This window comes from Podarcis erhardii, assembly GCF_964252035.2.
Source record: "Podarcis erhardii genome assembly, chromosome: 11".
Taxonomy (NCBI): Eukaryota; Metazoa; Chordata; class Lepidosauria; order Squamata; family Lacertidae; genus Podarcis; species Podarcis erhardii.
Window position 1 is genome coordinate 42020296 of NC_138501.1, and position 27152 is coordinate 42047447.

At 45.0% G+C, this 27152-nt stretch overlaps 1 protein-coding gene across 4 annotated transcripts in view; it reads left to right on the forward strand.

Moving 5' to 3' along the window:
* The window catches only part of PDZD2 (PDZ domain containing 2), a 248605-nt gene that overhangs the window by 62215 nt on the left and 159238 nt on the right, over positions 1-27152 (forward strand). For 2 of the 4 annotated variants that reach the window (XM_081881317.1, XM_081881320.1), the window contains exon 2: positions 9533-10389. In XM_081881317.1, coding sequence (XP_081737443.1) covers positions 9914-10389 — 476 coding nt within the window. In that variant the 5' untranslated portion in view covers positions 9533-9913. Of the gene's footprint in view, positions 1-9526; positions 10390-27152 lie in introns of all 4 variants that reach the window. The other 2 variants (XM_081881318.1, XM_081881319.1) reach the window with 1 other exon arrangement.

Sequence of the window (27152 nt, forward strand, 5' to 3'; positions counted from 1 at the left end):
TTTCCCCACATTAAAACCTTCAGTAATACACATTTAGGCATTCCCCATTTCAGTGTCAATTAAATAATTATACTTGACAAGCCCTTTTGCACCATCCCTGCTTGCTACACTCCATGCCTCCCTTTCTGAGTGGGAAGATCTGAAGGGTGGATGCATTTGGCTGAATGTGCTTGGAAGATTCACCGTCAGGAACTCTGGTCGTGCATGGACCATGGAGAGACTTCTAAGCTCACTTGGCTGAACATACATAGAAGTTTCTCCTCTGTTCAGACCTACATGCTCAATGCAGGACGTGTGGGGCTGGGGCATTGTGCATGGCCCCACAACCCCTACATACATTGACATTCCTTATTCAGGGCAGTAACACCTCAACAGGGCTACAGAAAATGCAGACACTTCGGCCATTGATAAGAGAGCCGGTGTGGTGCAGTGGTTAGAGTGCTGCGCTTGGACCCGGGAGACCAGGGTTCAAATTCCCACTCAAACAGGAAACTCACTGGGTGATCTTGGGGCAGTCACCGTCTCTCAGCCTAACCTACCTCACAGAGTTGTTGTGTGGATAAAAATGGGCAGGACAAAGAAGTATGTGTGCCACCTTGGAGGAAGGATGGGTTATTAATGCGATAAATAAATAAAATGAAATGTATTTAGAGTGAAAGCCTCGATGTGTCTGCTCAGAGGTAAGATCAACTGATTTCAATGTGGCTTACTCCCATGTCAGTGTACGTAGGTTTGCAACCTTAGTTGATTATTCGTCCCCTGATTAAATTACAGTGGTACCTCGGGTTACAGACGCTTCAGGTTACAGACTCCGCTAACCCAGAATTAGTACCTCAGGTTAAGAACTTTGCTTCAGGATGAGAACAGAAATTGCACAGGGCAGCAGGAGGCCCCATTAGCTAAAGTGGTGCCTCAGGTTAAGAACGGACCTCCAGAACGAATTAAGTTCTTAACCCAAGGTACCACTGTACATTTGAAGAGATTTACTTTTCACCCGCATCTCAGTATGGATTCATTTTTGAGATTTTGGAGAGAAAAGCTTAATAAATATGGACACAATCTACTGTTGAAAGGAAAGGCAATCTTTTTTTATTTCAAGTATTCAACAAAACTGCATTAAAAATGTGCCCTGCTAACCCTCTGCCCTAACCTATTAAAGTTCCCCTTCATTGATTGATCAACTAAAGCTTCCTTTGGTTTTAATCTACTCATTTAAATAGATCAGTGCAAGCCTATTTAAGTGCCTCTTTGTGAAAGCCGCTTGAGGAATTCTTGCTCCACACAGAAATGGGTGGAAAGGTTTCCAGGAGGATAAGTGAATTTGCATTCCACCCAACAAAGCTCACACCCTAAGTTCATTAAAGGTGACGCATGGATTTGAAAACCAGGAGAGTAAACAGCTCTGAAATCCGGGTGTGAAGGCAGTAAGGCTTCCTTAAGGTTAGCCTTTAAGAGAAACCACATAGCCTGACAACATCAAATCAGAGCCATTTGGGACATGTGCCTTACACATTGCTAGGAAAAGCTCGTGTGCAAATGAGCAGAGTAATGCCACACATTATGGAGGAGACTGTTGAGAGTCCCATGGACTGCAAGAAGATCAAACCTCTCCATTCTGAAGGAAATCAGCCCTGAGTGCTCACTGGAAGGACAGATCATGAAGCTGAGGCTCCAATACTTTGGCCACCTCATGAGAAGAGAAGACTCCCTGGAGAAGACCCTGATGTTGGGAAAGTTGGAGGGCACAAGGAGAAGGGGACGGCAGAGGACGAGGTGGTTGGACAGTGTTCTCGAAGCTACCAGCATGAGTTTGACCAAGCTGCGGGAGGCAGTGGAAGACAGGAGTGCCTGGCGTGCTCTGGTCCATGGGGTCACGAAGAGTCAGACATGACTAAATGACTAAACAACAACTATGCCGCACACACAACTGCTTGCTTGTCCAAACTCTGTGGGCAGTTCATCAAACCAATTCAGGTTCAGTTGTACCTCGGGTTACATACGCTTCAGGTTACAGACTCCGCTAACCCAGAAATAGTACCTCGAGTTAAGAACTTTGCTTCAGGGTGAGAACAGAAATCGTGCTTTGGCGGCGCAGCGGCAGCAGGAGGCCCCATTAGCTAAAGTGGTGCTTCAGGTTAAGAACAGTTTCAGGTTAAGAACGGACCTCTGGAACGAATTAAGTACTTAACCTGAGGTACCACTGTATTTGCAAAGTTAAGAAAATGGTTTGGAGCCACAGAATTCTTTCAGGATGAAGACATATGCAGCAATTTAAAGTGTGATGGAAGTGGTGTCATGTGCTGCCTTGAAAGCAACACATGAATGCATGTTCAGATGTCTTCCCTTAACACCTAAAACCTTGCATCTGCCACAGAAGCTTTTCATTCTCCATGAGCTTTTGATTAGAGGCAGGATCTGTGAACGTAGGTACATAGGGAAGCGGCCTTCGCACAGAGTTCAGACCATTGCGGCATCTAATTTAGTGTTCTGATGGTGCCTCTCTCACATTTCAGACCGGAAGCATTCCCAGCCCCACCTGGGGGTCCTGCAAATTGAACCTGGGATCTTCTGCATGCAAAGCAGACAACCTACCACTGAGCTACAGCTCTTTCCCTATTTATTGTGTGCTTTCCCATCTAAAAGAAAGGGCCAGCTTATGCTTCTGTGTGCATTAGACATGCTGTAGTCTTCAGCCTTTCCAGACCTACGATTCAACTTCAACCCAGACATGTGTATGGGGATTCATTTCTCTTTTCTTTTATAGGAACGCAGGTGGCGCTGTGGGTTAAACCACATAGCCTAGGACTTGCCGATCAGAAGGTTGGCGGTTCGAATCCCCGCGACGGGGTGAGCTCCCATTGCTCGGTCCCTGCTCCTGCCAACCTAGCAGTTCGAAAGCACGTCAAAGTGCAAGTAGATAAATAGGTACCGCTCCGGCGGGAAGGTAAACAGCGTTTCCGTGCGCTGCTCTGGTTCTCCAGAAGCGGCTTAGTCATGCTGGCCACATGACCCGGAAGCTGTACGCCTGCTCCCTCGGCCAATAAAGCGAGATGAGCGTCGCAACCCCAGAGTTGGTCACAACTAGACCTAATAGTCAGGGGTCTCTTTACCTTTACTTTAGAGCTGCTGTTGGTCTTTACCCAAGACCAGGCTAGTAGTGCTCCAACCATGCACTGATGGGAGTTGTAGCCCAAAACATGGAAGGTACCAGGTTGCCAAAGGCTGCTATATGCCATGAATGCAGCACTGTCTGCTATGTTCAGTGGACCACAGTATTAGGCCGAAATGAATGTGCAGCATGATGAATATTTTTTATTAACTTGTGCTGACATGGGCGCGGGGGCGGGGGGGGACAACGCACTGGAAATTGTCAATAAAGATAATATCTTTAAGTCCAACCATTCCTCTGAAAGTCTTGTTTGGCATTGATGCTGATGAACCCTTACAGCCGATCGCTAGAAAACTGTTTCCAGCCTTGTGATGATCGGATCAATTTGAGGGCAATTACATTAATAGATTTTGGAAGTATTTATGTTGGAAGTCCATCTCGTTGCAGCTGGTAATAATTTTTACTAGTCTTTTGTCTTCCCACAGTTTAAGAGAGCTGTTGATTGAGTTCAGCGTCTGGGGTGCCAGGCTCTGTGCAGCTAGTTCAACACATTCGGAGATCAAATACCACCCCCTCAGGCCCACATGGCAAATCTTGAGGTGACTTGTGAGAGCACCTTATGATAAGGCATGATGCTTCAAAATCCATGGAAATGGTTCTAGTCAGCATTAGGGCTAGGCGATATCTGGTTTTCATCATTGTGATATATCACCAGCTAAGCATCATGGTATAACGAAATAATAATAATAATAATAATAATAATAATAATAATAATAATAATAATAATAATAATAATTTATTTATACCCTGCCCATCTGGCTGGGCTTCCCCAGCCACTCTGGGTGGCTTCCAAAAAATATATTAAAATACTGTAATACATCAAACATTAAAAGCTTCCCTAAGTTTGAAATAAGGATGGAACTATGTAGAAGCATTGTCTGTCTTCATGGTTTTTCCTGCATTGTGATTTTTGCCAGTCTGCTCTTGTGATTTGCCGCTGAGCCAGCAGGGTTAACAGGGGTCGCAGGAATCAAGAGGAGGGTTGGCTTCACGGTTTCCCCCACATTGTGATTTTTGCATACATCATAATTTGCAATAAAGGTAAAGGACCCCTGGACAGTTAAGTCCAGCCAAAGGCGACTATGGGGTTGTGGCGCCCATCTTGCTTTCAGGCCGAGGGAGCTGGTGTTTGTCTGCAGACAGCTTTCTGGGTCATGTGGCCAGCATGACTAAACCACTTCTGGTGCAGTAGGACACCGTGACAGAAACCAGAGTGCACGGAAACATTGTTTACGTTCCCCCCGCAGCTGTCCCTATTTCTCTACTTGCACTGGCATTCTTTTGTACTGCTAGGTTGGCAGGAGCTGGGACAGAACAACGGGAGCTCACCCTGTTGTGCAGATTCAAACTGCCGACCTTCTGATCAGCAAGCCCAAGAGGCTAAGTTGTTTAGACCACAGCACCCCCCGCACCCCTGATTTGCAATATATTGTCCGGGTCTCAGCTACATTAGTCAAAAAACAATGCTTTGAATGCATTATAAACATGGAACACCAGATGTTCCAGAGCAAAAAATAAAATAAAAATCTGTGCTATTTTTACATAGTTTTTTCCTTTTGTTTTGACGATTTAATTTCTGACTTCTTTATAGTGGGGTTTTTCCTGTGTGTAGATCCCCCCAAGTAAAAAAAAGAAAAGAAATGAAACCAATAACACGATATGGACTTGAAATTGGTTTTGGACGATCTGTCAATATACCTTCCAGTCCTACTGAGCTCAGCCCTACTGAGACCAATGACCTGACTCTGCAAAAGGCAGCATCCAGTCTTCCTAGGAAAGTGTCATTGAACTGTTGCTAACGCGTCTTGCTTGCCTGGACTGAGGTTTAGGTGTGTATGTAGAAACCTCTGATATTTTTATATCTGGAATATTAAAGGTAAAGGCACCCCTGACCATTAGGTCAAGTCGTGACCAACTCTGGGGTTGCGGCGCTCATCTCGCTTTATTGGCTGAGGGAGCCGGCGTACAGCTTCCGGGTCACATGGCCAGCATGACTAAGCCGCTTCTGGCGAACCAGAGCAGCTCACGGAAACACTGTTTACCTTCCCGCCAGTGCAGTACCTATTTATCTACTTGCACTTTGATGTGCTTTCGAAGTGCTAGGTTGGCAGCAGCAGGGACCGAGCAACGGGAGCTCACCCCGTCGCGGGGATTCGAACCACGACCTTTTGGTTGGCAAGTCCTAGGCTCTGTGGTTTAACCCACAGCGCCACCCGCGTCCCTATCTGGAATATTAGCCAGCTTTAAAGAAGTAAGAGTCACGTCTGTTACCCAACTGATGCCAGCCCCCTGCAGCCATGCCCACCACCTGTGTGAGGCCCCAGAAGATCTCATGTGAAGGAGTGCAGTCCTCAGACTGAAATCTCCCCCCCCCCCCACCCATAGAGGGGAAATTGCAAGGGAGTACAGCTCTGGGGCTTTTTTCAGAGCGGGAACAATGACATCATCTCCCAGAGCCTAGTGTACTGGCAAGTGAATGAGACGATGAAGAGGCTTTAAACTTTCACTATTGTTTGTGACAGAGGAGCATAGAGGCGAGAATGAGAAAAAATAATAAGGCAAAGCCTGCATACTTTGCTTTCTGTTCTTGGACTGGGGTTCCTATAAATAGTAACGCTTATCCTTTGCAAGGTAGTTTGCACTTCTAATTAAAAGCTAAAGGCTTCATTTCAGCTGGCTGAAGATCTTTTGTTCAAACTCAGTGTGTTTTACAGACAGAAGCTATGTAGTTAGGAGTAAACAGCCGCGAGTTCAATGGAGCTTATGCCCAGGAAACTATGCTAAGGATTGCAGTCATGCTGATCCTAATGGACTGGGTATTATGCTAGGCACTGCTGTTTTCCAGAGTATTTGTGTGTATAAGAGAGAGAGAGAATGGATGTATTATTTGACTCTCGTTGGGAGAGTGACACTGGGAGCTATGAGAACAAACTTGTGCACTTCAAAATCTACTACACCTCTTCTAGGGTTCTTAGATTGATTTTGTGTGTATATGTGTGTGTGTGTTTTGGAAGTACTACAGTGGAACCTGTGTTGTCAAACGTATTTCGTTCCGGAAGACCATTCAACTTCCAAAACGTTCGACAACTGAGGCGCAATTGCCGGTCGGCAAAATCAATTGAAAAAATGGAGAAATGTGCCTCAGAAGCTGTTCGAAAATGGAAGCATTCACTTCCAGGTTGCCGGTGTTAGAAACTGAAACATTTGAATTCCAAAGTTTTCAACAACTGAGGTTCCACTGTATAAAAAAGAAATAACCCCCATGCATTTCATAGGATCATAGAATTGTCGGAAGGGACCCCAAGAGTATCCGTTTATAATCAGTATCCTAGATATGAATAGGAAGGAAAGTCGGTTTTGGAAAAGCAAGTAACAGTGATGGTGATCGAGGCATGCAATTACCTGGTGTGGAATTCCAGTTTATTGCATTTATAGATACTTTATGTATAAAAAATAATAATAAAATGTAATGAATACTTTGTTGGCATACCTCTGTCTTGGGAGACAATGGAGGAGAGTGCCTTTTGGGAGCGAAGTTGAACCTTTGGAAGGTTGCCGCGCCTGTGGCTGTAGTGACTGATACAGGAAAGACATGCTTTGTTGCAGCTGGGGCAGATGAAGGCATCTGGTTGTGCTGCTGCAGATGCTCCCCAGTGGTCATTTTTCTTCTGATCTCTGCTATGGATGCACAACCTGACTGCCTTCAGGCATTTTGGATGTCTGCAAGGACTGGGTTGATGTTGATGTAATTTATAATAAGCTAGATTTAATTGAGAGGGATGCGGCGGTTCAAATCCCTGGGACGGGGTGAGCTCCCGTCTTTCGGTCCCTGCTCCTGCCAACCTAGCAGTTCGAAAGCACCTCAAAGTGCAAGTAGATAAATAGGTACTGCTCCGGTGGGAAGGTAAACGGCATCTGCATGCGCTGCTCTGGTTCACCAGAAGTTGCTTAGTCATGTACACCAGCTCCCTCGGCCAATAAAGCAAGATGAGCGCTGCAACCCCAGAGTCGGTCATGACTGAACCTAATGGTCAGGGGTCCCTTTACCTTTACCTTTCGATTTAATTGAGACATCTAATTAGTAGATTTATATCCCAATTTTAAAGCAAATACCTTCACAAAGTGGCAAGCTATACTACACAACTAAACAGCAATTGCGTGCCACAAAAAGCACAAGTGTGAAACACCCCAAATCCTTAAAATTGCCAATATAGTCAATTGCGCCAGCATTGCCACAAAATACAGTTCAAACAAAATTAAAACAAAACAATGCAGCCATTCCATTTCCGCATCCTGATTTAAGACCAGTGTATTCTATGCCTCCACAGGTGTTTTTTTGATTCCCTCACTGAAAAGTGTCCATGATCCTATGTAAAGTTCTGTATTCAGATTTTTGTCACATGTAAAATTCAGACTGAAAAAAATCACCAGAAACTTAAGCCCTCGATGTATGTTTTGAAATTAGAATTCATGAGCCCTTGGAAGAAATCCATAAGGGTTGGGGTTTTTTTTTTGTTTGTTTGTTTCCTAAGCAACTTTATTATTGTGAACTTTTCCCACAGGAAGGGCTTGGGAAAAGAATTGAGCACATTTGCAGATGTGCCAGAACTTTTTTGATCCCTAATATTTCCAGATTCTTCATTTTTAAGTTCTAAGAGTGGTCACATGCAAATGTTATTCTTCCTTTGACGAAATTAGCAAATCTGTGATGATGGAGCAAATGCAAATATTGTATTGTGATTACAAAGAGGTCTTCACAAAGAGGTTTTCAGCTGTTCAGTGTTCTGAAGAACCACATCTACATCTAACCATAGGTGGGACATCTGATTTGGCTTGGGAACCAGGTATGCACGAGGTCACGAGCCTTAACCTTTTACTTTCTACTGTGGTCCCAATCTAGTGAATGCCTGGGGGTGACGTGTGCCTGGGGGAGCTGCCATCTGCTTCGGTGGGTGATTTTCCCCGATGTAAATAGCATGGAAGACTGACTCCATGTTGGGACTGCAGCAGAGGGCAAAAAAATCAAGTCCTCTTCACTTCCAATGGCAGGCTCCCCATCCAGATTATCTGTCCCTGCACCACCAGCTGAGTTTAAGAAGCCTTTTCATGTAATGTCTATATTTTGTGAATGGTGTCTCACCTGGTTTGGTCTTCTAGAAGCTCTAGCATTAGCTAAACCACAGCCTGCTCTTTTGAGGAAGGTGAACAACACATTAAAAAACAATGTCAAAATGGGCTGAGCTTTGGATGTGTCTAATACACAATCTTTCAAAAACAGTATCTGAAGAACGTATGCAAATAAATCAGATCTTGAAGAGTCATCAGTGGGCATTGTAATTACTTTCTTCTTTTTTAAAAAAATTCTCTCTCTATAAGCCAAGAAATTGGTACTGAGGATGCTTTCGATACTCCGCTGGGAGGGACGTAAAAGGAAGGAAGAGCTCAATTTGTTAGAGGGGATGAAACAAAACTTTGCATGTAATCAGGATATCCCAAAATGCTCTGGGACTGGTTTAATAAAGTAATCTTGAGAAATATTAACGTTGCATTGTTCTTCTTCATGTATGCCCGCCTTTTAGATGTTATTCTTCTCCTTTCAGCGCTAGACTTGGTGCCAATTCAAAGACCCCTCTGTATCTCTGTTTGCAAGGTCAAAGGTAGCTTTCTGGAAACTTTCCTCATTCAGCTATTTGAGGATAATATGAATTGAAAAGAAAGTTAGAAAATGTAGATTTGCAGGGAAATTGTAATTCATTTATTTTTTTGCCAAAATTATTCAGAGAAAGAGAAAACAATAATGGGTTGTATTCAAAGTATCCCCCCCCCCTCCCTTGCACATCCCAAATCTACTACAGTGGTACCTCGGGGTAAGAACTTAATTCGTTCCGGAGGTCCGTTCTTAACCTGAAACTGTATTTAACCTGAGGTACCACTTTAGCTAATGGGGCCTCCCACTGCTAATGGGGCCTCCCACTGCTGCCGTGCCGCCGGAGAACGATTTCTGTTCTTATCCTGAAGCAAAGTTCTTAACCTGAGGTACTATTTCTGGGTTAGGTGAGTCTGTAACCTGAAGCATATGTAACCTGAAGCGTATGTAACCCAAGGTACCACTGTATAAACATTTCCTTGTATTCCTGCTCGTGTTCATCTTCTGTACTCTTTCCAGAACATGACTGATAACCCAAGAGTGTATTTTAAAAACACACAAATGAATAGAAAAACAGATTATAGAATTAACAAGAAAAGAGAATAACGTTAAGGAAAGCTTTCTCATTAATGAGCATTGCAGACAGCTCTCAAATCCTTTATTTGAGAGTGAGAATTATGGTTTTAACTGTGTTGTTTCCCCCTTTCTAGGTCAAGCAGGTGTTGATGAATGCGGAGGAGCAATTATGGTCTCTGCTGGTGGAGCAGCGAGTGCCTGAGCGATTTCTGTGCGGACAGCTGTGGAAAGAGCCAAACCTCTGCTTCCTTCCTCATCTCGCTGAATTCTCCAGAGCCATTGTGTTCATTCTTTTTAATTAAAAAGCCTGCTCTGTTATCTTTGGCTAAACCGGCAGAAAAGAGAGAACTTTTTCATTCCTATTATTTTACTTCGGGCTCCCTCCCTTACTTTCGGTTTCCCTCAGTATGGCGGCTGATGAAGCGCAGAACTACCTTGATCCCGAAAGGTGCGTTGATCAAATCTCGACCACCCAATCCAGGAACAAGTTCATCACGTAATGGGACCCTGCCGTGGCCACAATGCCCATCACTCCGGAGAACGCCGTGCTGTTTCTTCCCATCCTTTACCGGTGGCTCCAAAACCATCTGAAGGAGGACGTGGAGGAGCCAGAACACAGACTTTGCCACTCTGCCATTAAGAAGTTGAGGGAATATATCCAGCTCAACTTCCCAATAGAGGAGGCCAAACTGCAACATGGTACTTGTTTTGTGGATATGGAGATCTGCACACTTTACCTGACCAAGGATCCAGGAAAGACAGAGGCGCTCGGCCTAAGTTTTGGGAACATCCCTGCTCTGGGGGACTATGGTGAAAAGAGGAGAGTGGGGAGGAAGAGGAAGGGGCATAAGGGTCCTGTGCTGGACGTCGGAAGCATCTGGGTCACCGACTTAAAGAAAAACAGCCCTGCGGGGAAATGTGGAAAGGTTCGCTTGCGAGATGAGATCCTTTCGCTGAATGGACAATTGATGGTCGGAGTCGATATCAGCGGTGCAAGGTAGGAGGTTTAAATGAACTTGGTTGGCATGCAAAATCATTGTGTTTAAACCATCTCTCTACCTAGGTAAAGGTAAAGGGACCCTTGACCATTAGGTCCAGTCGTGGCCGACTCTTGGGTTGTGACGCTCATCTTGCTTTACTGGCCGAGGGAGCCAGCGTGCAGCTTCCGGGTCATGTGGCCAGCATGACTAAGCCGCTTCTAGTGAACCAGAGCAGCACACGGAAACTCCGTTTACCTTCCCGCCGGAGTGGTACCTATTTATCTACTTGCGCTTTGACGTGCTATCGAACTGCTAGGTTGGCAGGCGCAGGGACCGAGCAACGGGAGCTCACCCTGTCATGGGGATTTTAACTGCCGACCTTCTGATCGGCGAGTCCTAGGCTCTGTGGTTTAACCCACAGCGCCACCTGCGTCCCTTTTCTCTACCTAGGTAGCGATCTTAAATGATCCATTTTCCATCCATGCACTATCCCAGCGGTTCTCAACTTGTGGGTCCCCAGATGTTGTTGGACTGCAACTCCCATCATCCCTGAGCCTTGCTAGCTAGGGGTGATGGGAGTTGTAGTTCAACAACATCTGGGGACCCACAGGTTGAGGAAGGCTGCACTATCCCATGCTGATATAGTAGTGCATCTGGTATGTTTTGATCAACAAGGCAGAAACCGCAAATGTTCCACTTCCATCACCAGGGATCCAAAATGTGGGTTTCGTTAGCATAAACGGGGATACAGCTGGAAGTGCTTCCAAAGCCTGCTTGCAGATGTCTTGAAAGAGAAAGGAGGAGTCATCACCACCACAACTCACCCCACTGGCTTGTAGTATCCACTGTTTTGGAGCTAGATGAACAATCGGTGCAGGCGTTGGGTGGGGAAAACATCAGGTGCAGTTTTGTGGGCTAATACTCCTTCAGGTCTCCGGTAGGAGTTGGGCCTTTGGCAAGGACAGAGTACTGAATCCTATTGGCTTTCCGCAGATTGCTGTGCTGTCTTAGTGTTGAGCCCAATAAGGACAGGGCAGGAATAGGAAACTTTTTATGCTTGCAAAGGGTCAAGGACGTGCTCACAAAACTATCGAGGTCCCCAAAGCAGCCGAGATGGTTTGGGGCCCTTTCAGGGATGTTCCCCCAGTGGCTCTAGCATCTTGGGGGTGGGGCTGGATATGGGAACATGCTTTGCCCCATTGCGCCAGGCCTGCATGCAATGGCCGGTGGGGCTGTCTTGAGGCTGCCCACAAATGCCACCGAATAATGCAAATATAGGAATGAATGCTGCGGAGGGTCTGGAGGAGTTGCGGGAAAACCTTATCGAAAGAGGAGGCAGATCTGAAGAGAAAAGAGCAGCCTGTGCGTGTCAAAGTACTTTAGGAATAAAGTCTTTTTTTCTTTCTGTTAAAGAGCTTTGCATTCTCCTTATTTGATCTGACACTTCCCTCTGGGCTTAGAGCACTGACACGTGCTACTTGGACTTAATTTCATTTTCCTTCTTAACAGGTGTGGGTTGCAAGGGAATGTCACATCCAGTGCCCTGCTCCTCTTCAGTGCCCTTTACCAAATAAAATAAAATAAAATAAAATAAAATAAAATAAAATAAAATAAAATAAAATAAAATAAAATAAAATAAAATAAAATAAAATAAAATAATAAAATAAAATAAAATAAAATAAAATAAAATAAAATAAAATAATGCCCTCCTTTAAAGACAAGCTTCTGTGGGAACACAGCCCATTAAGTTCTGCATGCCATAGAAATAGACATACGCTGCTTAGATTTTTCTGTAGGAGGTTGCTGTCCTAACATATGTGGTGACTCAGTAATTTCTCTACCTTCTTTGCACAATCTCTGCGTAAGATCCTCTGAGGCACCTGTGTTAAATCAATAAATATATATTCATGTATACAGGCACCTCCCCACTTAACTCGGGGGTTAAGTTCCTGGGTACCGTGCATATACGTGAAATTGCATATTCAGTCATACCTTGGGTTACAGCCGCTTTTTTTGGGTTACTGACTGCCGAAACCCGGAAGTACTGGAGCGGGTTACTTCCGGGTTTTGGCGGTCGCACATGTGCAGAAGCTCTGAATTGTGCTTTGCGCATGCGCAGAAGCACCAAAGTGCAACCCGCGCGTGTGCAGACGCGCCGCTGTGGGCTGTGAATGTGCATCCCGCACCGATCACGTTCACAACCTGAGTGTTGTGACGTGGGGTTTGTGATTTCAGCTCTCTTGACATAATATGCTGGAGACGGTTCTCTAGTAACACTTCTTTATTAAAGCAACAAGACTGAGACCTGAGGAGGGGAGAGCTACATTTATAGGGACAGGGAACTAGCTAGAAAGGATACATTTTGGAGGGAACAATATCAGGCAATCACAGTCCTGCCTTTTGGAGGAAACCAATAAGACAGAGGATCCAAATACAGCAGCTTAATTGAACCAATAGTAGCTGTACCCTCTGGAACCAAAAGGCAGTTACTTTACCCTAATGCAAATACAGACAATAATAATACAGATATAAAATCCTTTGACTCAATACACAACACTGAGCATCCACTGTAGTTGGGAATGCCACCTCAAAAGCCATTAAATGTCCTCCTTTCTCAACTCTCAACAAGCTTCAAAGGCTTATGGGATTGCAGCTGCAAAGGCCCCTGGGATTGCTAGCTGTTTTCCTGCTCTTTTCTCACTATTTTTTGACAGATTCCCCACTCATTTTGGGTCCTTTTTGCATCATTTTGGAGTTTAATTATTATATACCGTATTTTTCCGTCTATAAGACTCCCTCATGTGTAAAATACCCCCTATTTTGGGGGACTCAGATTTATGAAAACTGGAGGAGATGTATCCGTGTATAAGACGCCCCCTAATTTTTGACATTTTAAAGGGGAAAAACCCTAGTCTTGGAAAAATAACGGTAATTATTTACTGGTGCTACACGTCTATGTGACTGCATGCAAGTCGAATGCTCGTTAAGTGGGAAAACGCCTGCATCATCTACACTGACTGGCAGCAGATCTCCTGGCCACAGACTGATGTCCTGGGATTGTGCTATAAACTTCTACAGTGTAGACACGGAGGGGGAGGAAGGTTGTATACAGTGATACCTCTGGTTATGTACTTAATTCGTTCCGGAGGTCCGTTCTTAACCTGAAACTGTTCTTAACCTGAAGCACCGCTTTAGCTAATGGGGCCTCCCGCTGCCTCCGCGCCGCCGGAGCACAATTTCTGTTCTCATCCTGAAGCAAAGTTCTTAACCCGAGGTACTATTTCTGGGTTAGCGGAGTCTGTAACCTGAAGTGTATGTAACCTGAAGTGTATGTAACCCGAGGTACCACTGTACTTCCAATATGTTTGTGCAGGTTCCTCCCCTACCCAGTACATAGGAAACTGCCTTACAGCAGGTCAGACTATTTCTCCAGTATTGCCCATTCTTACTGGCAGCGTTCAAAATTCTCATTGTTCTAGGTGCGTTTTGCGACAGCGAATTTCATTAGTGTGAGCAGTTTCTGAGTTCTGGGCGCAGTACTGCACCTAAGATTTCAGCTTAAAACTGCAGTGTGGAAGGAAAGGAGGGCCTTTTTCTGCCTCCCCACTTCCAGCCACTCTCTGAAGACTGGAGAAGAGACCCTCTTGACAATATTGGGGGATGGAGGTGGGATGGGGAAGTATGGCTTTGTTTTTTTTTTTGCAGTCTTCAGATGAGGACTAGACCATGAGAAAAATGAACGTAAGATTTTAGCTGCAGTTCATTCATTTTCAGCTTTGTATTCTTGCTATAAGAGTGTGCCTAGACACTCAGTTGTGACGCCCATAACCTAGGCCCATAATGCTCCTAGCTTTCATATCTCAGTTTCTAACACTGGCAGCTGTTCTCCCTAGCCCCAGGGAGAGGGCTTTCTCATCAACTGCTCCCTGATCCTTCTAACTGGAGATAGCAAGGATTGAACTCAAGACCTTACATGTGCAAAGGATGTGCTGTCCTAGTGAGTTGTGTCTCCTCCTCTTCTTATTTTAAAATGACCCCCTGCACCCACAACACAATAGACTGTTTATGCCAGTGGTTCTCAAACTTTTTCCCCTCTGGGCCACACTTTGAAAATAAAAATTTGCTTGCACCACACCATTTTTTTTATTCATAAGAAATACATTGGGAAACAAAACAAAACAAAACAAAAAAACTCCCAGTAGTGTTTGATTTATAGCACAAAACACAAGTACTTTATAATATGCTCACGGGACACCCAGAAAGTATAAAGCAATGCATAAAAACATGAATCATTCCCAAAACACAATTATAAATGAGTCTTCTCCAGCGCTTTTGTCTGAATGGCGATTCTGGATCACAAAAGGATTGACCTTGATGCGCTTGCTGTCGTTATAAGAAGATACCTATCCACCTTCGGCAAATAAAAACAAATTATTTTGATACCGTACTACACTGAAATGTCTAAATGTTTCTTTGAATGTCCTTGAATCTTCTTGCTACTCCAGTGTGGCATAATAATAATAATAATAATAATAATAATAATAATAATAATAAATTATTATTTATACCCCGCCCATCTGAGTTTCCCCAGCCACTCTGTGCGGCTTCCAATCAAGTGTTAAAAAGAATACAGCATTAAATATTAAAAACTTCCCTAAACAGGGCTTCCTTCAGATGTCTTTTAAAGAGAAGATAGCTGCTTATTTCCTTCACATCTGAAGGGAGGGTGTTCCACAGGGCAGGCGCCACTACCGAGAAGGCCCTCTGTCTGGTTCCCTGTAACCTCACTTCTCGCTGTGAGGGAACGGCCAGAAGGCCCTTGGTGCTGGATCTCAGTGTCTGGCTGAACGATGGGGGTGGAGACCCTCCTTCAGGTATACTGGACCAAGGCCATTTAGGGCTTTAAAGGTCAGCACCAACACTTTGAATTGTGCTCGGAAACGTACTGAGAGCCAATGCAGATCTCTCAGAACTGGTGTTATGTGGTCTCAGCAGCCACTCCCAGTCCCCAGTCTAGCTGCCGTATTCTGGATTAATTGCAGTTTCCGGGTCACCTTCAAAGGCATGCCACACCTTTGTGAACCACTGTTTTACGCACATGTGTAACTTGAGACAAGAGGCCACACTGTTGTACTTTCTTCAGATGCTTAAAAAAACCCTGGAATGAGGATGCAGTGATGCTCAATACTGGAGACACGAAACAGTAGCTAGCCAGGGCATCACATCCATACCTTGCTTGTTAGAGGCATTTGACTTGGACACTTGCAAAAGCAATGCAGGACTCTTCTGATATTCTTAATTCAACAGAGAATTTATGGTTAGCCATGGAATTTCAGTACGCAAGCCAAAGAGGTAGACTAAAGCAAATAAATAAACCTGTCATATACTCCGTGCGCCATAATTCTTTATGAAATATTTGCACCAAAAACACACGGAAAAGGTGGATTTATATATTTCGGTTTGCCAGGATTCCTAACTGAGCGCCCTTGTTTTCTTCTTTCAAAAACAGGAAAAGCAGCTAATTCCATTTTTAAGGCGTATTCCAAGAAATGTCATGTGTTGGATGTGTGGCCCATTTTTTGCTGGGAGACCAGGATTCCTTTTGAAGCTTTCTGAGTGGTGAAGAATTAAAACTAGGGTCCCCAGTGAATGGACTGTCTGAAATACTCTGCAAATAGAAGTGTGCAATGGAAAAGGGAAAGGATCCACCCCAAAGTCACACTGTTGCTGTCCCTGCCCCATAGCCAGTATAGCCCCATAGTTTCTCCTTGTTAACTGGAAATGTCAACATGGGTTCAGTAAGCTATTCCACACTACACACCAGTTTGAAGCCCATAGATAGTATAGTATAGGGTCAGTGTCATTCAGGAATGCAACAGAAAATGCAGGGTAGACCGAGTGCTTTTCAAACTCAGAACAGCCCCCTGCAATGCAGGAATTACCACCTGCACTTACCACCATGAGAAGGTAAGTCATGGCAATGGCAGTGTTAAGTTGTGGGTGAACATATCAGACGACACAGCGATTCTTCAAACAGCTCTTGTTTATTCACAGGCCAGAACAGAACTGAACTGAAGGGTTCAGCCAGCCTGCTTATATAGAGCTCCACTGCAGGGCTACAGTAGCAACTTTCTAACTAGCCAATCACTGAACGTCACTTTCAATCCCCTATTTGCATATGTGGACCTGAGTGAAAACTATCTACAGTATCCCCCTGCTGGCCCAGGGTGAGAACTTCAGTACATAACAGGCAGGTTGCTTGTTACTGTCAATCCAGCCCCACTCCTCTGCAATGTGCAATCACTGGGAAACATTAGGCGTTTTGTAGGGTGGAGCATCAGTTTGCAATGACTGATGGTGAGGTCCAAGAGTCCTGGGCAACATTCGTACACAAACACAGCATGATCTACAATCTAATGCACAGGTTTTTTCCAGGAGAGAGAGGTAATTCTTGAGACATGTTGGTGTGGGCAAAGTTCCCAAATGGCTGGAATCTTAAAAACCTTTGACCAAACAAACAAAGGTCTGAACTAGAGTTGAAATAAATGTTACATAAATCTTGTAATCTGTCATGTTTTTGCAAATCAGAGAAGTGGAGTGAGGGCTTTTCTTCCTGAACTGGTTTCTGCATTTCTTAGCCTATTGGATTCTTTCAGATGATCGGTGTCAAAATAAGTGACATTTTTGCCCCTTTTGAGGCAGAGAAATAGGTTTGTGGCTACACAAACATTACCAAAACTTTGCACACTATGCAAATAATGCTTCCTTGCACCCTAACTGAGAATTTTAGTTCCACTCACTTCCGAATACAAATCTTTCCACGTACTTGGGAACCCCTCTTCATTTAACTTCTTAGTTTTCCAGATGCTAGGGAGTTACAGGAAGATAACTAGCATGCCTTATTTAAATGCATTGAACTGGCTCGACAAATTTGAGACTTGCAATGTGGTGATTGAAGCCGTATGTGGTGAATACTCCTAAGCATTGCCAGCTGGGTAACATAGGAAGCTGCCTTATACTGAGTTGGACTGTTGGTCCATCTAGGACAGTGTTGCGTACACTGACTTGCAGCAACTGTTGATGCTAAATTTATATTAAGTGAATAGCAGAAAGCATGGTAGGGACGCGGGTTGCGCTGTGGGTTAAACCACAGTGCCTAGGGCTTGCTGATCAGAAGGTCAGTGGTTCGAATCCCCGCAACGGGGTGAGCGCCCGTTGCTCGGTCCCTGCTCCTGCCAACCTAGCAGTTCGAAAGCACGTCAAAGTGCAAGTAGATAAATAGGTACTGCTCTGGCGGGAAGGTAAATGGCGTTTCCGTGTGCTGCTCTGGTTCGCCAGAAGCGGCTTAGTCATGCTGGCCACATGACCCGGAAGCTATACACCGGCTCCCTCGGCCAATAAAGCGAGATGAGCGCCGCAACCCCAGTGTCGTTTGCGACTGGACCTAATGGTCAGGGGACCCTTTACCCTTTTAGAAAGCATGGTTCCAGGGAATGTTTACTATTATGGCAGCAAAGGCATTTGATGGTTGAATTACGCATTAAAAAGGCTAGATGTGCTCTTTGTAATGTTGTGCCTCCAGGAAGAATCTTCAAAAGCTGATTTCTGCGTCCTACGCTAGAGCTTCACTCATAACTTAAAACGTGAATATGAAGCCTGAATTTATATATGATCTGAAGAGAAACCAGGGTATCTGATCAGAGCTTCTGATGTGTGGTGTGGGGAGCAGATCTTGGATTTTTGCATGCAGATTTCAGGATGAATGAACTGTCGTATTCCCCTACACACATAGGCACACACACTTCGTCTCAGCAGTATTTGCGGCAGTCTGATTTTAATACGCTGGCAGTCTCTGTGACCATATCTCCCTCTAGTGGCGTCCCTTAAAGATTCATTGTGCAGATTCTATGGCTAAAAAGGCATAAGGCACAGACTTCAACGCTGCAATTTGATCTGGTCTGGTGGCTTCATATTTTGTCTGCGGGAAAATGAGATAGGGTTGGGTATCCATTGCTGCAGATGTGCTGAGAATATGGCAAATGATGTTTTATGGTCAGTCCCTTTTTTGCCATCTTTTTTGCTTGAAATGTTTGCTTAATAGGGAGAAGTTGCAAGACTTTGACATTTTGTCATCGTTTGGCTATAGACAACAGTTTGAGGTACTGTAGTCCTGGAGCTAGGAGCTAGGGTGATCACGTTAAGAATGAAGACCAATGAGGCAGCAGGAACAATGATAATTTTATATCTCCAGGGCTGCATACACACTAGACCTATAAAGCACAACAACACCCCCCCCAACAAAATATGGAAGCTGTAGTTTACCCCTACAGTTCCCAGCTCCTTAGCAAACTACAGTTCACATAATTCTTTGGGTGGGGGAGTCGTGCATTAAATGTTCTTTAAAGGTCTGGTGCGTAACTCAGCCTAGAAATGGTTTTATTATTCTTATACAGTGGTACCTCGGGTTAAGAACTTAATTCATTCTGGAGGTCCGTTCTTAACCTGAAACTGTTCTTAACCTGAGGCACCACTTTAGCTAATGGGGCCTCCCGTTGCTGCTGCTGTACTGCCACCGTGCAATTTCTGTTCTCATCCTGAAGCAAAGTTCTTAACCCGAAGTAATATTTCTGCGTTAGCGAAGTCTGTAACCCGAAGTGTCTGTAACCTGAAGCGTCTGTAACTCGAGGTACCACTGTAATTTGCTTTTAGGAATAATAGTTGTTTTTAGAACTTGCATTATTATTGCTTTCTGTATTTTGTCTCATTTTTATGTTCATGCACACCACTTTGCTTCATAGCCTGAAGCAATCAATGCACAAACTTGGAAAATTAATAATAAAGGAACACACAAAGAGGCAGGTCAGAACTGAAGAGAAACCAAAGGATACAGGGACACATGGCAGAACTCAGGAAGGCCTTATTATTGGCCAAGTGAGCCTTTACAGAAACAGGAAGCCACTGTCTAGTCCTTCCTGTCCAGGAGGTCCTAATAGTCACCTTGGATGGGCAGAGTCAGTTCAAGACCGGAGTGGTCATGCAACATGCAGTTCACAAATTGAATGTCTCCCAACTTGAGACTTGGTAGCTCCTGACATGATTTTGCCACCATGATCTGAAACACTGTGCGCGCTTTGATGCCCATGTGAGCCAGCAGCAGTGCTGTGGGGCTGCGCTCCTCATCTGATATCCACATTGCTAAGTTGTTGCTGCATCCTGGAACAGAGATGGGGAGAAGCAAGAAGTAAATACAGTCATACCTTGGAAGTCGAATGCCTTGTGAGTCCAACGTTTTGGCTCCCAAATGCTGCAAACCCGCAAGTGAGTGTCCCGGTTTGTGAACATTCTTTGGAACCCGAACGTCTGACGCAGCTTCTGCGGCTTCCGATTGGCTGCAGGAGCTTCCTGCAGCCAATCGGAAGCCGTGCCTTGGTTTCCGAACGTTTTGGAAACCGAGCAGACTTCCAGAACAGGTTCCATTCGACTTCTGAGGTACGACTGTACACCATTAGTCATGCCAGCTACAAATGCATTTCTTTTCTCTTTTGCTGAGGGGGACTGTTTCATGCACACATCCTCCTGCACTGAAATGAGTTTGGATGAGATTGTGGGTGGGTGTACTTGGGTTTTTTTTTGCATCCCTGGGAAATGGGTCTGAGAAGGAAGACTTCAGATTAAGTTTACAACAACATTTCTGGGCAGTGTGAATGACAGGCTGTGTACATGTGACTTTTCGTGTATGCACAACATTACCCCTAATGAAGAGCCATCCTTTAGTTTCTTGTTTGATTTGTTTCCCCTCAAACCAGCTTCCATCTGATTCGAAAAGGTAAGCCACAGCCACTTCACTGTTAAGCTGAGGTGTGTCCATTTGAGACAGTTTCTTGCACATGTGCAGATGACTGCTTCACGAATAGGAGTTTGGGCATGGTCGCAGGAATGGAGAAACCAAGCAGATAAATGGACTTTGGGTGAAGACTTCCCTGCGCTCTTTCTGGCGTGTACCTCAACATTCAACTGCACAGCAGGGGTAAATGACTGTGTGTTTTAAGCCGCCAATGTGTACATAACTACAGAACTGCTGCATTTATGGTTGTGCTCCCCAAGTATTTCTGGCGGAGGGGCAAAAGTTATGATATGTTAAATGCATGGTTTTGTTCTTACTTTAAAAAGAGCAGCCTGGGGGCAGGAGGATAGCAGAATTGAGTCTGTTATATGAGAGGAGGGGTAGGGTGGTGATTTGTGGTTTGAGTTAAAATCTTCCCCTGAGAGCTACTGTTTCCCCAGGAGAGAAGTTGTCACTGATGCCAATAGAGATTTCAGAGGTGAAAGGTTCCAATCCTGAACTGGCTTTCTTGCCACTGCATTGTAGGGTTCTTCTGTACTTTTAAAAGTAATGAAAACATATGTGGGAGAAATTCAACATATCACTGTGACAGTCAGTCCATCAGTGCAAGTACAGTGGTACCTTGGTTTTCAAACATCTCCGTTGACAAACATTTTGGTTTTTGAATGCCGTAAACCCAGAAGTAAATGCTTCGGTTTTCGAACACACCTCAGAAGTCGAACATGGCACACGGCTTCTGCTGAGTGCAAGATCCTGAGGCCTAGCTGTTGGCTGTTGAGTTTTTGGTTTTCAAACGTTTCAGAACCCGAATGGTCTTCTGGAATGGATTATGTTTGAAAACCGAGGTACCACTGTATTTCAGCCAGATAAATCAGTCTCTCCTCCTGCTATACACTGTTCTTTGGATTACCCTCAGAGCTGATTTCAGAGGGTACATGGGGGAGCCCTTTTGTGCTAACAGAAGTCCTGGTGTGGTCTTCCATTAGTTGAACCCCACACTTTGTATTTAACTCATTTACTAGTTTGTCCCAGATTCCCACCTAGCTTGGTTCATATTCTTTTTAATGTTTTACAGTGGTACCTCGGGTTAAGTACTTAATTCGTTCTGGAGGTCTGTTCTTAACCTGAAGACCACTTTAGCTAATGGGGCCTCCTGTTGCTGCTGCGCCGCTGGAGCATGGTTTCTGTTCTCATCCTGAAGCAAAGTTCTTAACCCGAGGTACTATTTCTGGGTTAGCGGAGTCGATAACCTGAAGCGTATGTAACCCAAGGTACTACTGTAATTCAGTTGTGCACATTTGAATAAAGAAGTGAGCAGAGGCAAGAGAGAGTAGGGCAGATGCCGTATCAACAAGGAACAAATTTGCACCCTGGACTTTATTTACCATTGCCCTGATCCAACAGGAAGAAATGTGCATGTGAACAGTGTGTGTGTATTTCCCCAGGCAGAGAGCCCCAGTCCAGGAACTACATCAGCCATCAATTGCACAGTCCATCTGTTTGGAAGTGTGATGGAATCCAGCCCTTTGATCCTCTGTCCAACTTTCAGAATAGATGGCTGGTGGTGCTTTTGAGATAACCTGCTTTGGGCTCTGGACCGGCTCTCTCTCCAGAACTGGGACTTCCGGCTTTTGGGGACGACAACACACACCTGCAGACCCCTTTGCACACGTCTCCTCTTGCTCAAGTGGAGTGTTGAGTGTTAAGGAAATAAGCATGAGGTATCGGAAAGCAGGAAGCTCTGAATCATAAATTCTTCATTCAGATAGAACTGGCTAATGCAGTTACAGGTCCGTGGAATTCAATCGCTCGCTACTTATGCTGTGGAGAAAGAGACAATAAAACTGATTTATATTGATGCCAAAGCACGCAGGTATTTAGAGGGCGAGATCTTCAGAATCAACGAGGGTTTTTTCTAATGCAAAATGCACCCTGTGCGTTAAATAAAGATGTGTAGAAAACTGGATCCTGCTGCTGTTTTAAATTGGCATCGTTCGCTGCACAATGCCTAAGAGGCATGGCTGTGGGCAGCTCAGAGATGTGCAGCGAGTGGTGCAGCAGAAAAGAATCTGCTAGCACATTTGCTAAGCAGGGTCCGGTATGGTTTCGAATTGGATGGGGGACTGCCCATTGAGATTCCTGCATTTCAGGGGGTTGGACTAGATGACCCTCGGACCCCTTCCAATTCTGGGATTCTATTATTCATGTCCCATTCTCCCCCTGGTGTGGATAGCCACTATTTGCTCACAAAGCAGACCAGGACAATGATGCTTGAGAATTGGAAGGGATTCTGAGGGTCATCTAGGTCAATCCCTTGCAATGCAGGAATCTCAACCAAAGTATCCATGACAGATGGCCAGCCAACCTCTGCTTAAAAACCTCCAAGGGAGTTCACAACCTCCTGAGGCAGTCCGTTCCACTGTCAAACAGCTCTTACTTTCAAACAGTTCGTCCTGATGTTTAGTTGGAATCACCCTCCTTGTAACTTGAATCCATCAGTTCAGGTCCTAGCCACCAGAGCAGGCAAAAACAAGCTTGCTCCATCTTCCCTGTGACAGCCCTTTAGATATTTCAGGGTGGCTATCTTATCTCCTCTCAGTCTCCTCTGACCAAGGCTAAACATACCAGCTACCTCAACCGTTCCTCATAAGGCTTGGTTTCCAGACCCTTGATCATCTTGGTTGCCCTCCTCTGCACACGTTCCAGCTTGCCAACAGCCCAGAATTGGACACAGTATTCCAGAGAGTCTGTGGCCCTCTGGACTCCAAACCCGCATTATCACCAGCCACTATGGCCAAGGGTTCAGAACGATGGGAAATGTAGTCCTTCAACATCTGGAAGAACATGGGTTTCTCCATCCCTGTCTTGGGAGGCTTAGTCTAGCTTGCTTAACTGACAGCATTCAGGGCACCTTGCTCTGTCGACCCAAGCCTTACTGGCTAGTTGATAACTCAGGACTTTGATGGCACAGCTTCATTTAATGAAGAAAAATGTGTATACAAACTCTTGGTGACCTCTTTGCCCTTTTTGCACAGTAGATCCTTATACTGTTTTCAAACTCCCATCACTTTTGAAAGCGGTTTGCCATGTGGAATTATGATCAGCAGAGGCTGCTGTTCAAGAAACCCAAATCCAAAGCAGCTTCGGATGTGTAGAACTGGCTGTGGGGTTTTTTTGTGGGTTTTTTTTTTCATGCTGGCTCCCTATAGCAAATTAAATTTTATTTTTAAAAGCCTACCATAGCCTAGATAGGAGAGACATATAAATAAAAGTAGGTTTGCAAATTATCTACTCACTGGAGTAGCTGGGAATGTATTTTTCCACAGTGCTAAGAAGTTCCCCTTTGGCCCTGATCTGTGTCTCATTTTATGCTTCTTGCGCATACATTGTGAAATGAACCCCCTTGCACATTTGTTGCTCCAGCCAATGTACATATCACATTTGGCTTCAAGATACTGTACTTTATGTCTGCTGTCATTTCAGGCTTCAAAGCCAAGTGATGCTGGAGCCGCCAGTTTTCTGTTTTGAAAGAGAGACTTCCAAACAAAAGATGCTCACGATATTTATAAAACTTCTGCCCACGCCGGTTTATTCTGCAGAGCCCAAGTGGCTGAGAAGCCCAGAGCTTAAACTCTCTGCTGTACTTTCTTCTCATGAAAAAATAAGCACGACGACAAAGGAAAATGTATTAGCGCGGATGAAATGTTATCCTATTTGGTTATATTTTTATATTTTGTTTAAGCATCTATTCTGGAGTGTCGTTCTGCGCAAGTTTCAAAGAGGCCCTTTTGTAAAGCTGTGGAACTAAGAATGAAAAAGGGTCTGGACAGCAAGATAAACGAACACAATGAGAAGGCTTTGGGCTGGAATATGTGCAACAGCAGCACCATGTGAAAACTTTTATGGGTGAATTGGCTCAGTTGTAACCCAACATAAAGCCCTAAACGGCCTCGGTCCAGTATACCTGAAGGAGCATTTCCACCTCCATCGTTCTGCTGGGACACTGAGGTCCAGCGCCGAGGGCCTTCTGGCGGTTCCCTCACTGCAAGAAGCCAAGTTACACCGAACCAGGCAGAGGGCCTTCTCGGTAGTGGCACCCGCCCTGTGGAACGCCCTCCTACCAGATGTCAAAGAGAAAAATAACTACCAAACTTTTAGAAGACATCTGAAGGCAGCCCTGTTTAGGGAAGCTTTTAATGTTTAATAGGTTATTGTTTTTTAGTGTTTTGTTGGAAGCCTCCCAGAGTGGCTGGGGAAACCCAGCCAGATGGGTGGGGTATAAATAATAAATTAGTATTATTATTATAACACAGAGAACTTCCCACCAACTTTCGGCCCACCCCCCACCCCGGCCACCTCAAATATTTTATTGGGGGGGTCGAAGGGACCTCGGCCCCTAGGAGTTGACTCCTGTGTATGAATAAGTCCACAGTGCTTCCTGTCATGTGGAGAAGTTATTTGGCGGTTCCACCTGCAGCAAAAATCAGAAAAGCAATGACTGGTCAGCACTATCATCTGGTAGTGCCTAACACACTGAGTCCATGAAAATAAACCCCAACTGTGTATCTTTTTGATTACTTTAGCAGAATAACATGAGCCTGGCCTACAGCCTTGGACCCAAGAACCTAGTTTTGTGTCACTGCCTGTACTGCCTGTGAAAAAGCGAAAGGGCAGGTTCCCGTTGAAGATGTCAGTGAAGTTGGAAAGGGTGAAGAAAGGTCTTCGGGGGGTGGGGGTGGGAGTTAATGGAGACGCCATCTGTGCTCGCAACATTAAATTCGACGTCTGAAAGAATGCCCAGACTCCTGACTGGAGAAAGTGATCAAGGGAAAATCCAGGAAGAAAATCCTCATCTATGATTTAAGCTTCGATTCTTGAAACATTAATAAGTGGCAGGCTTATGGCACGTTTTGGACATGTGTTTGCTGGTGCATGAAAATGCAGTGGAAATTGCCTGGATGAGATAGTAAAGCAATCGGCTTCATATAGCTCTATGTCTAAAAAAAGGTAAAAGTTAAAGGACCGCTGGACGGTTAAGTCCAGTCAAAGGGGACTATGGGGCTGTGGCGCTCATCTCGCTTTCAGGCCGAGGGAGCCAGTGTTTGTCCACAGACAGCTTTCTGGGTCATGTGGCCAGCATGACTAAACTGCTTTTGGCGCAACAGAACACTGTGACGGAAACCAGAGCGCAAGGAAACACCACTTACCTTCCCGCCACAGCAGTACCTATTTATCTACTTGCACTGGCATGCTTTCAAACTGCTAGGTTGGCAGGAGCTGGGACAGAGCAACGGGAGCTCACCCCATCATGGGGATTCGAACCACCGACCTTCTGATCAGCAAGCCCAAGAGGCTCAGTGGTTTTGACTATGGCACCACCTGCGTCCCTATATCTATAGCTATATGAAGTAGGTTGCTTTTCTATTCCATCCTCCCAACATTGACATTGCTGCAGCTCACCTGGGTAGGCCATCTAGGGTGGGCCAAGGTCGCAGCAAGGTTGGTGGAACCAATTTGGTTTTCTTGCCAGTGTGACTGCTGCACTGCCCTGATTCTGCCCCTGCCCTGCCCAATCCAGGTGGCTATAGCGATGTTGATGATGGGGAGGATGTGCTCTTTCTCACTACACCGGCCACTACTGATCTGTAGGGAGGTTATCCCTGCAGGGACATGGGTGGCGCTGTGGTTAAACCACAGAGCCTAGGACTTGCCGATCAGAAGGTCGGTGGTTCGAATCCCCGCGATGGGGTGAGCTCCCGTTGCTCGGTCCCTGCTCCTGCCAACCTAGCAGTTCGAAAGCACGTCAAAGTGCAAGTAGATAAATAGGTACCGCTCCTGCAGGAAGGTAAACGGCGTTTCCATGCGCTGCTCTGGTTCGCCAGAAGCGGCTTAGTCATGCTGGCCACATGACCCGGAAGTTGTATGCCGGCTCCCTCGGCCAATAAAGAGAGATGAGCACCACAACCCCAGAGTCGGCCACGACTGGACCTAATGGTCAGGGGTCCCTTTACCTTTACCTATCCCTGCAGCACCCCTGATGTGACTTACCTGTGACTAGTGATGGGGAAATTTCCCTCTGCTTGAATTCAGAAATTAGTGGCTTTATATTCAAACATGAAGGAGACCTATTTGCGGCTGCCTGGTGCACGTTCAGTAACTAAGAAGCTGGAGACATCAAGGTACCGTCATCAGAAGGACACAGAAATGCTAGACGTTTTCTGCCATGTACATGGCCCTTTGCATTTGTAATGTAAGCAAAACATTTTCTCACATGTCGTTTTACCACCAAAGACCAGAAGCCTACTTGGGATACCATTAGGGAGAGTAAGCTCATGTGCTTGCCAGATTTGCTCAAATTAAAGCAAATTTTAGTGTTTTGAAATCTAAGGCAGAGAGTAGTATGTTTGTGTGCTCTGAGGAGGTTCATAAATTGCTGCTTTTATTTTTGTGAAGAGAAAGGAAACACAACCTTTTGATAATACTGTCCCCTCTGGTTATACGTGCTTCTTGTGTTACTCTGAACATTAAACAGAACCAGAGTTAAAAATAGTTTTTGTGCTGAAATCTCTCAGGATTATACATGTCCTTAGGTTATTTTCTGTAACGATAACCTTTGTACCAGACAAGGGAAGAAAACATTCAACGTACCGCCTTTGGCCGAACAGAACAGTTGCACAAATAATATCGGGGACAAATTGAGCGTTGAAGAAACACTTTCTTTACTTTGGAAGCAAATGAGTATTTTATGTAGCAAGAAAGAAGAAAAAAGCAAGAGCTGCTTATTTTGAGGTAACGTTTATTGGGGTTGTGTGTGTAAACCTGTTTGGCTGAGTAATGGTTGGTGTCCATTCTATATGGCTTGGATTCCATCCCATATGGTGTCCATTCCACTTTATACAACATGGGAGACAGAACCATAAAATTGTGGGGTTGGAA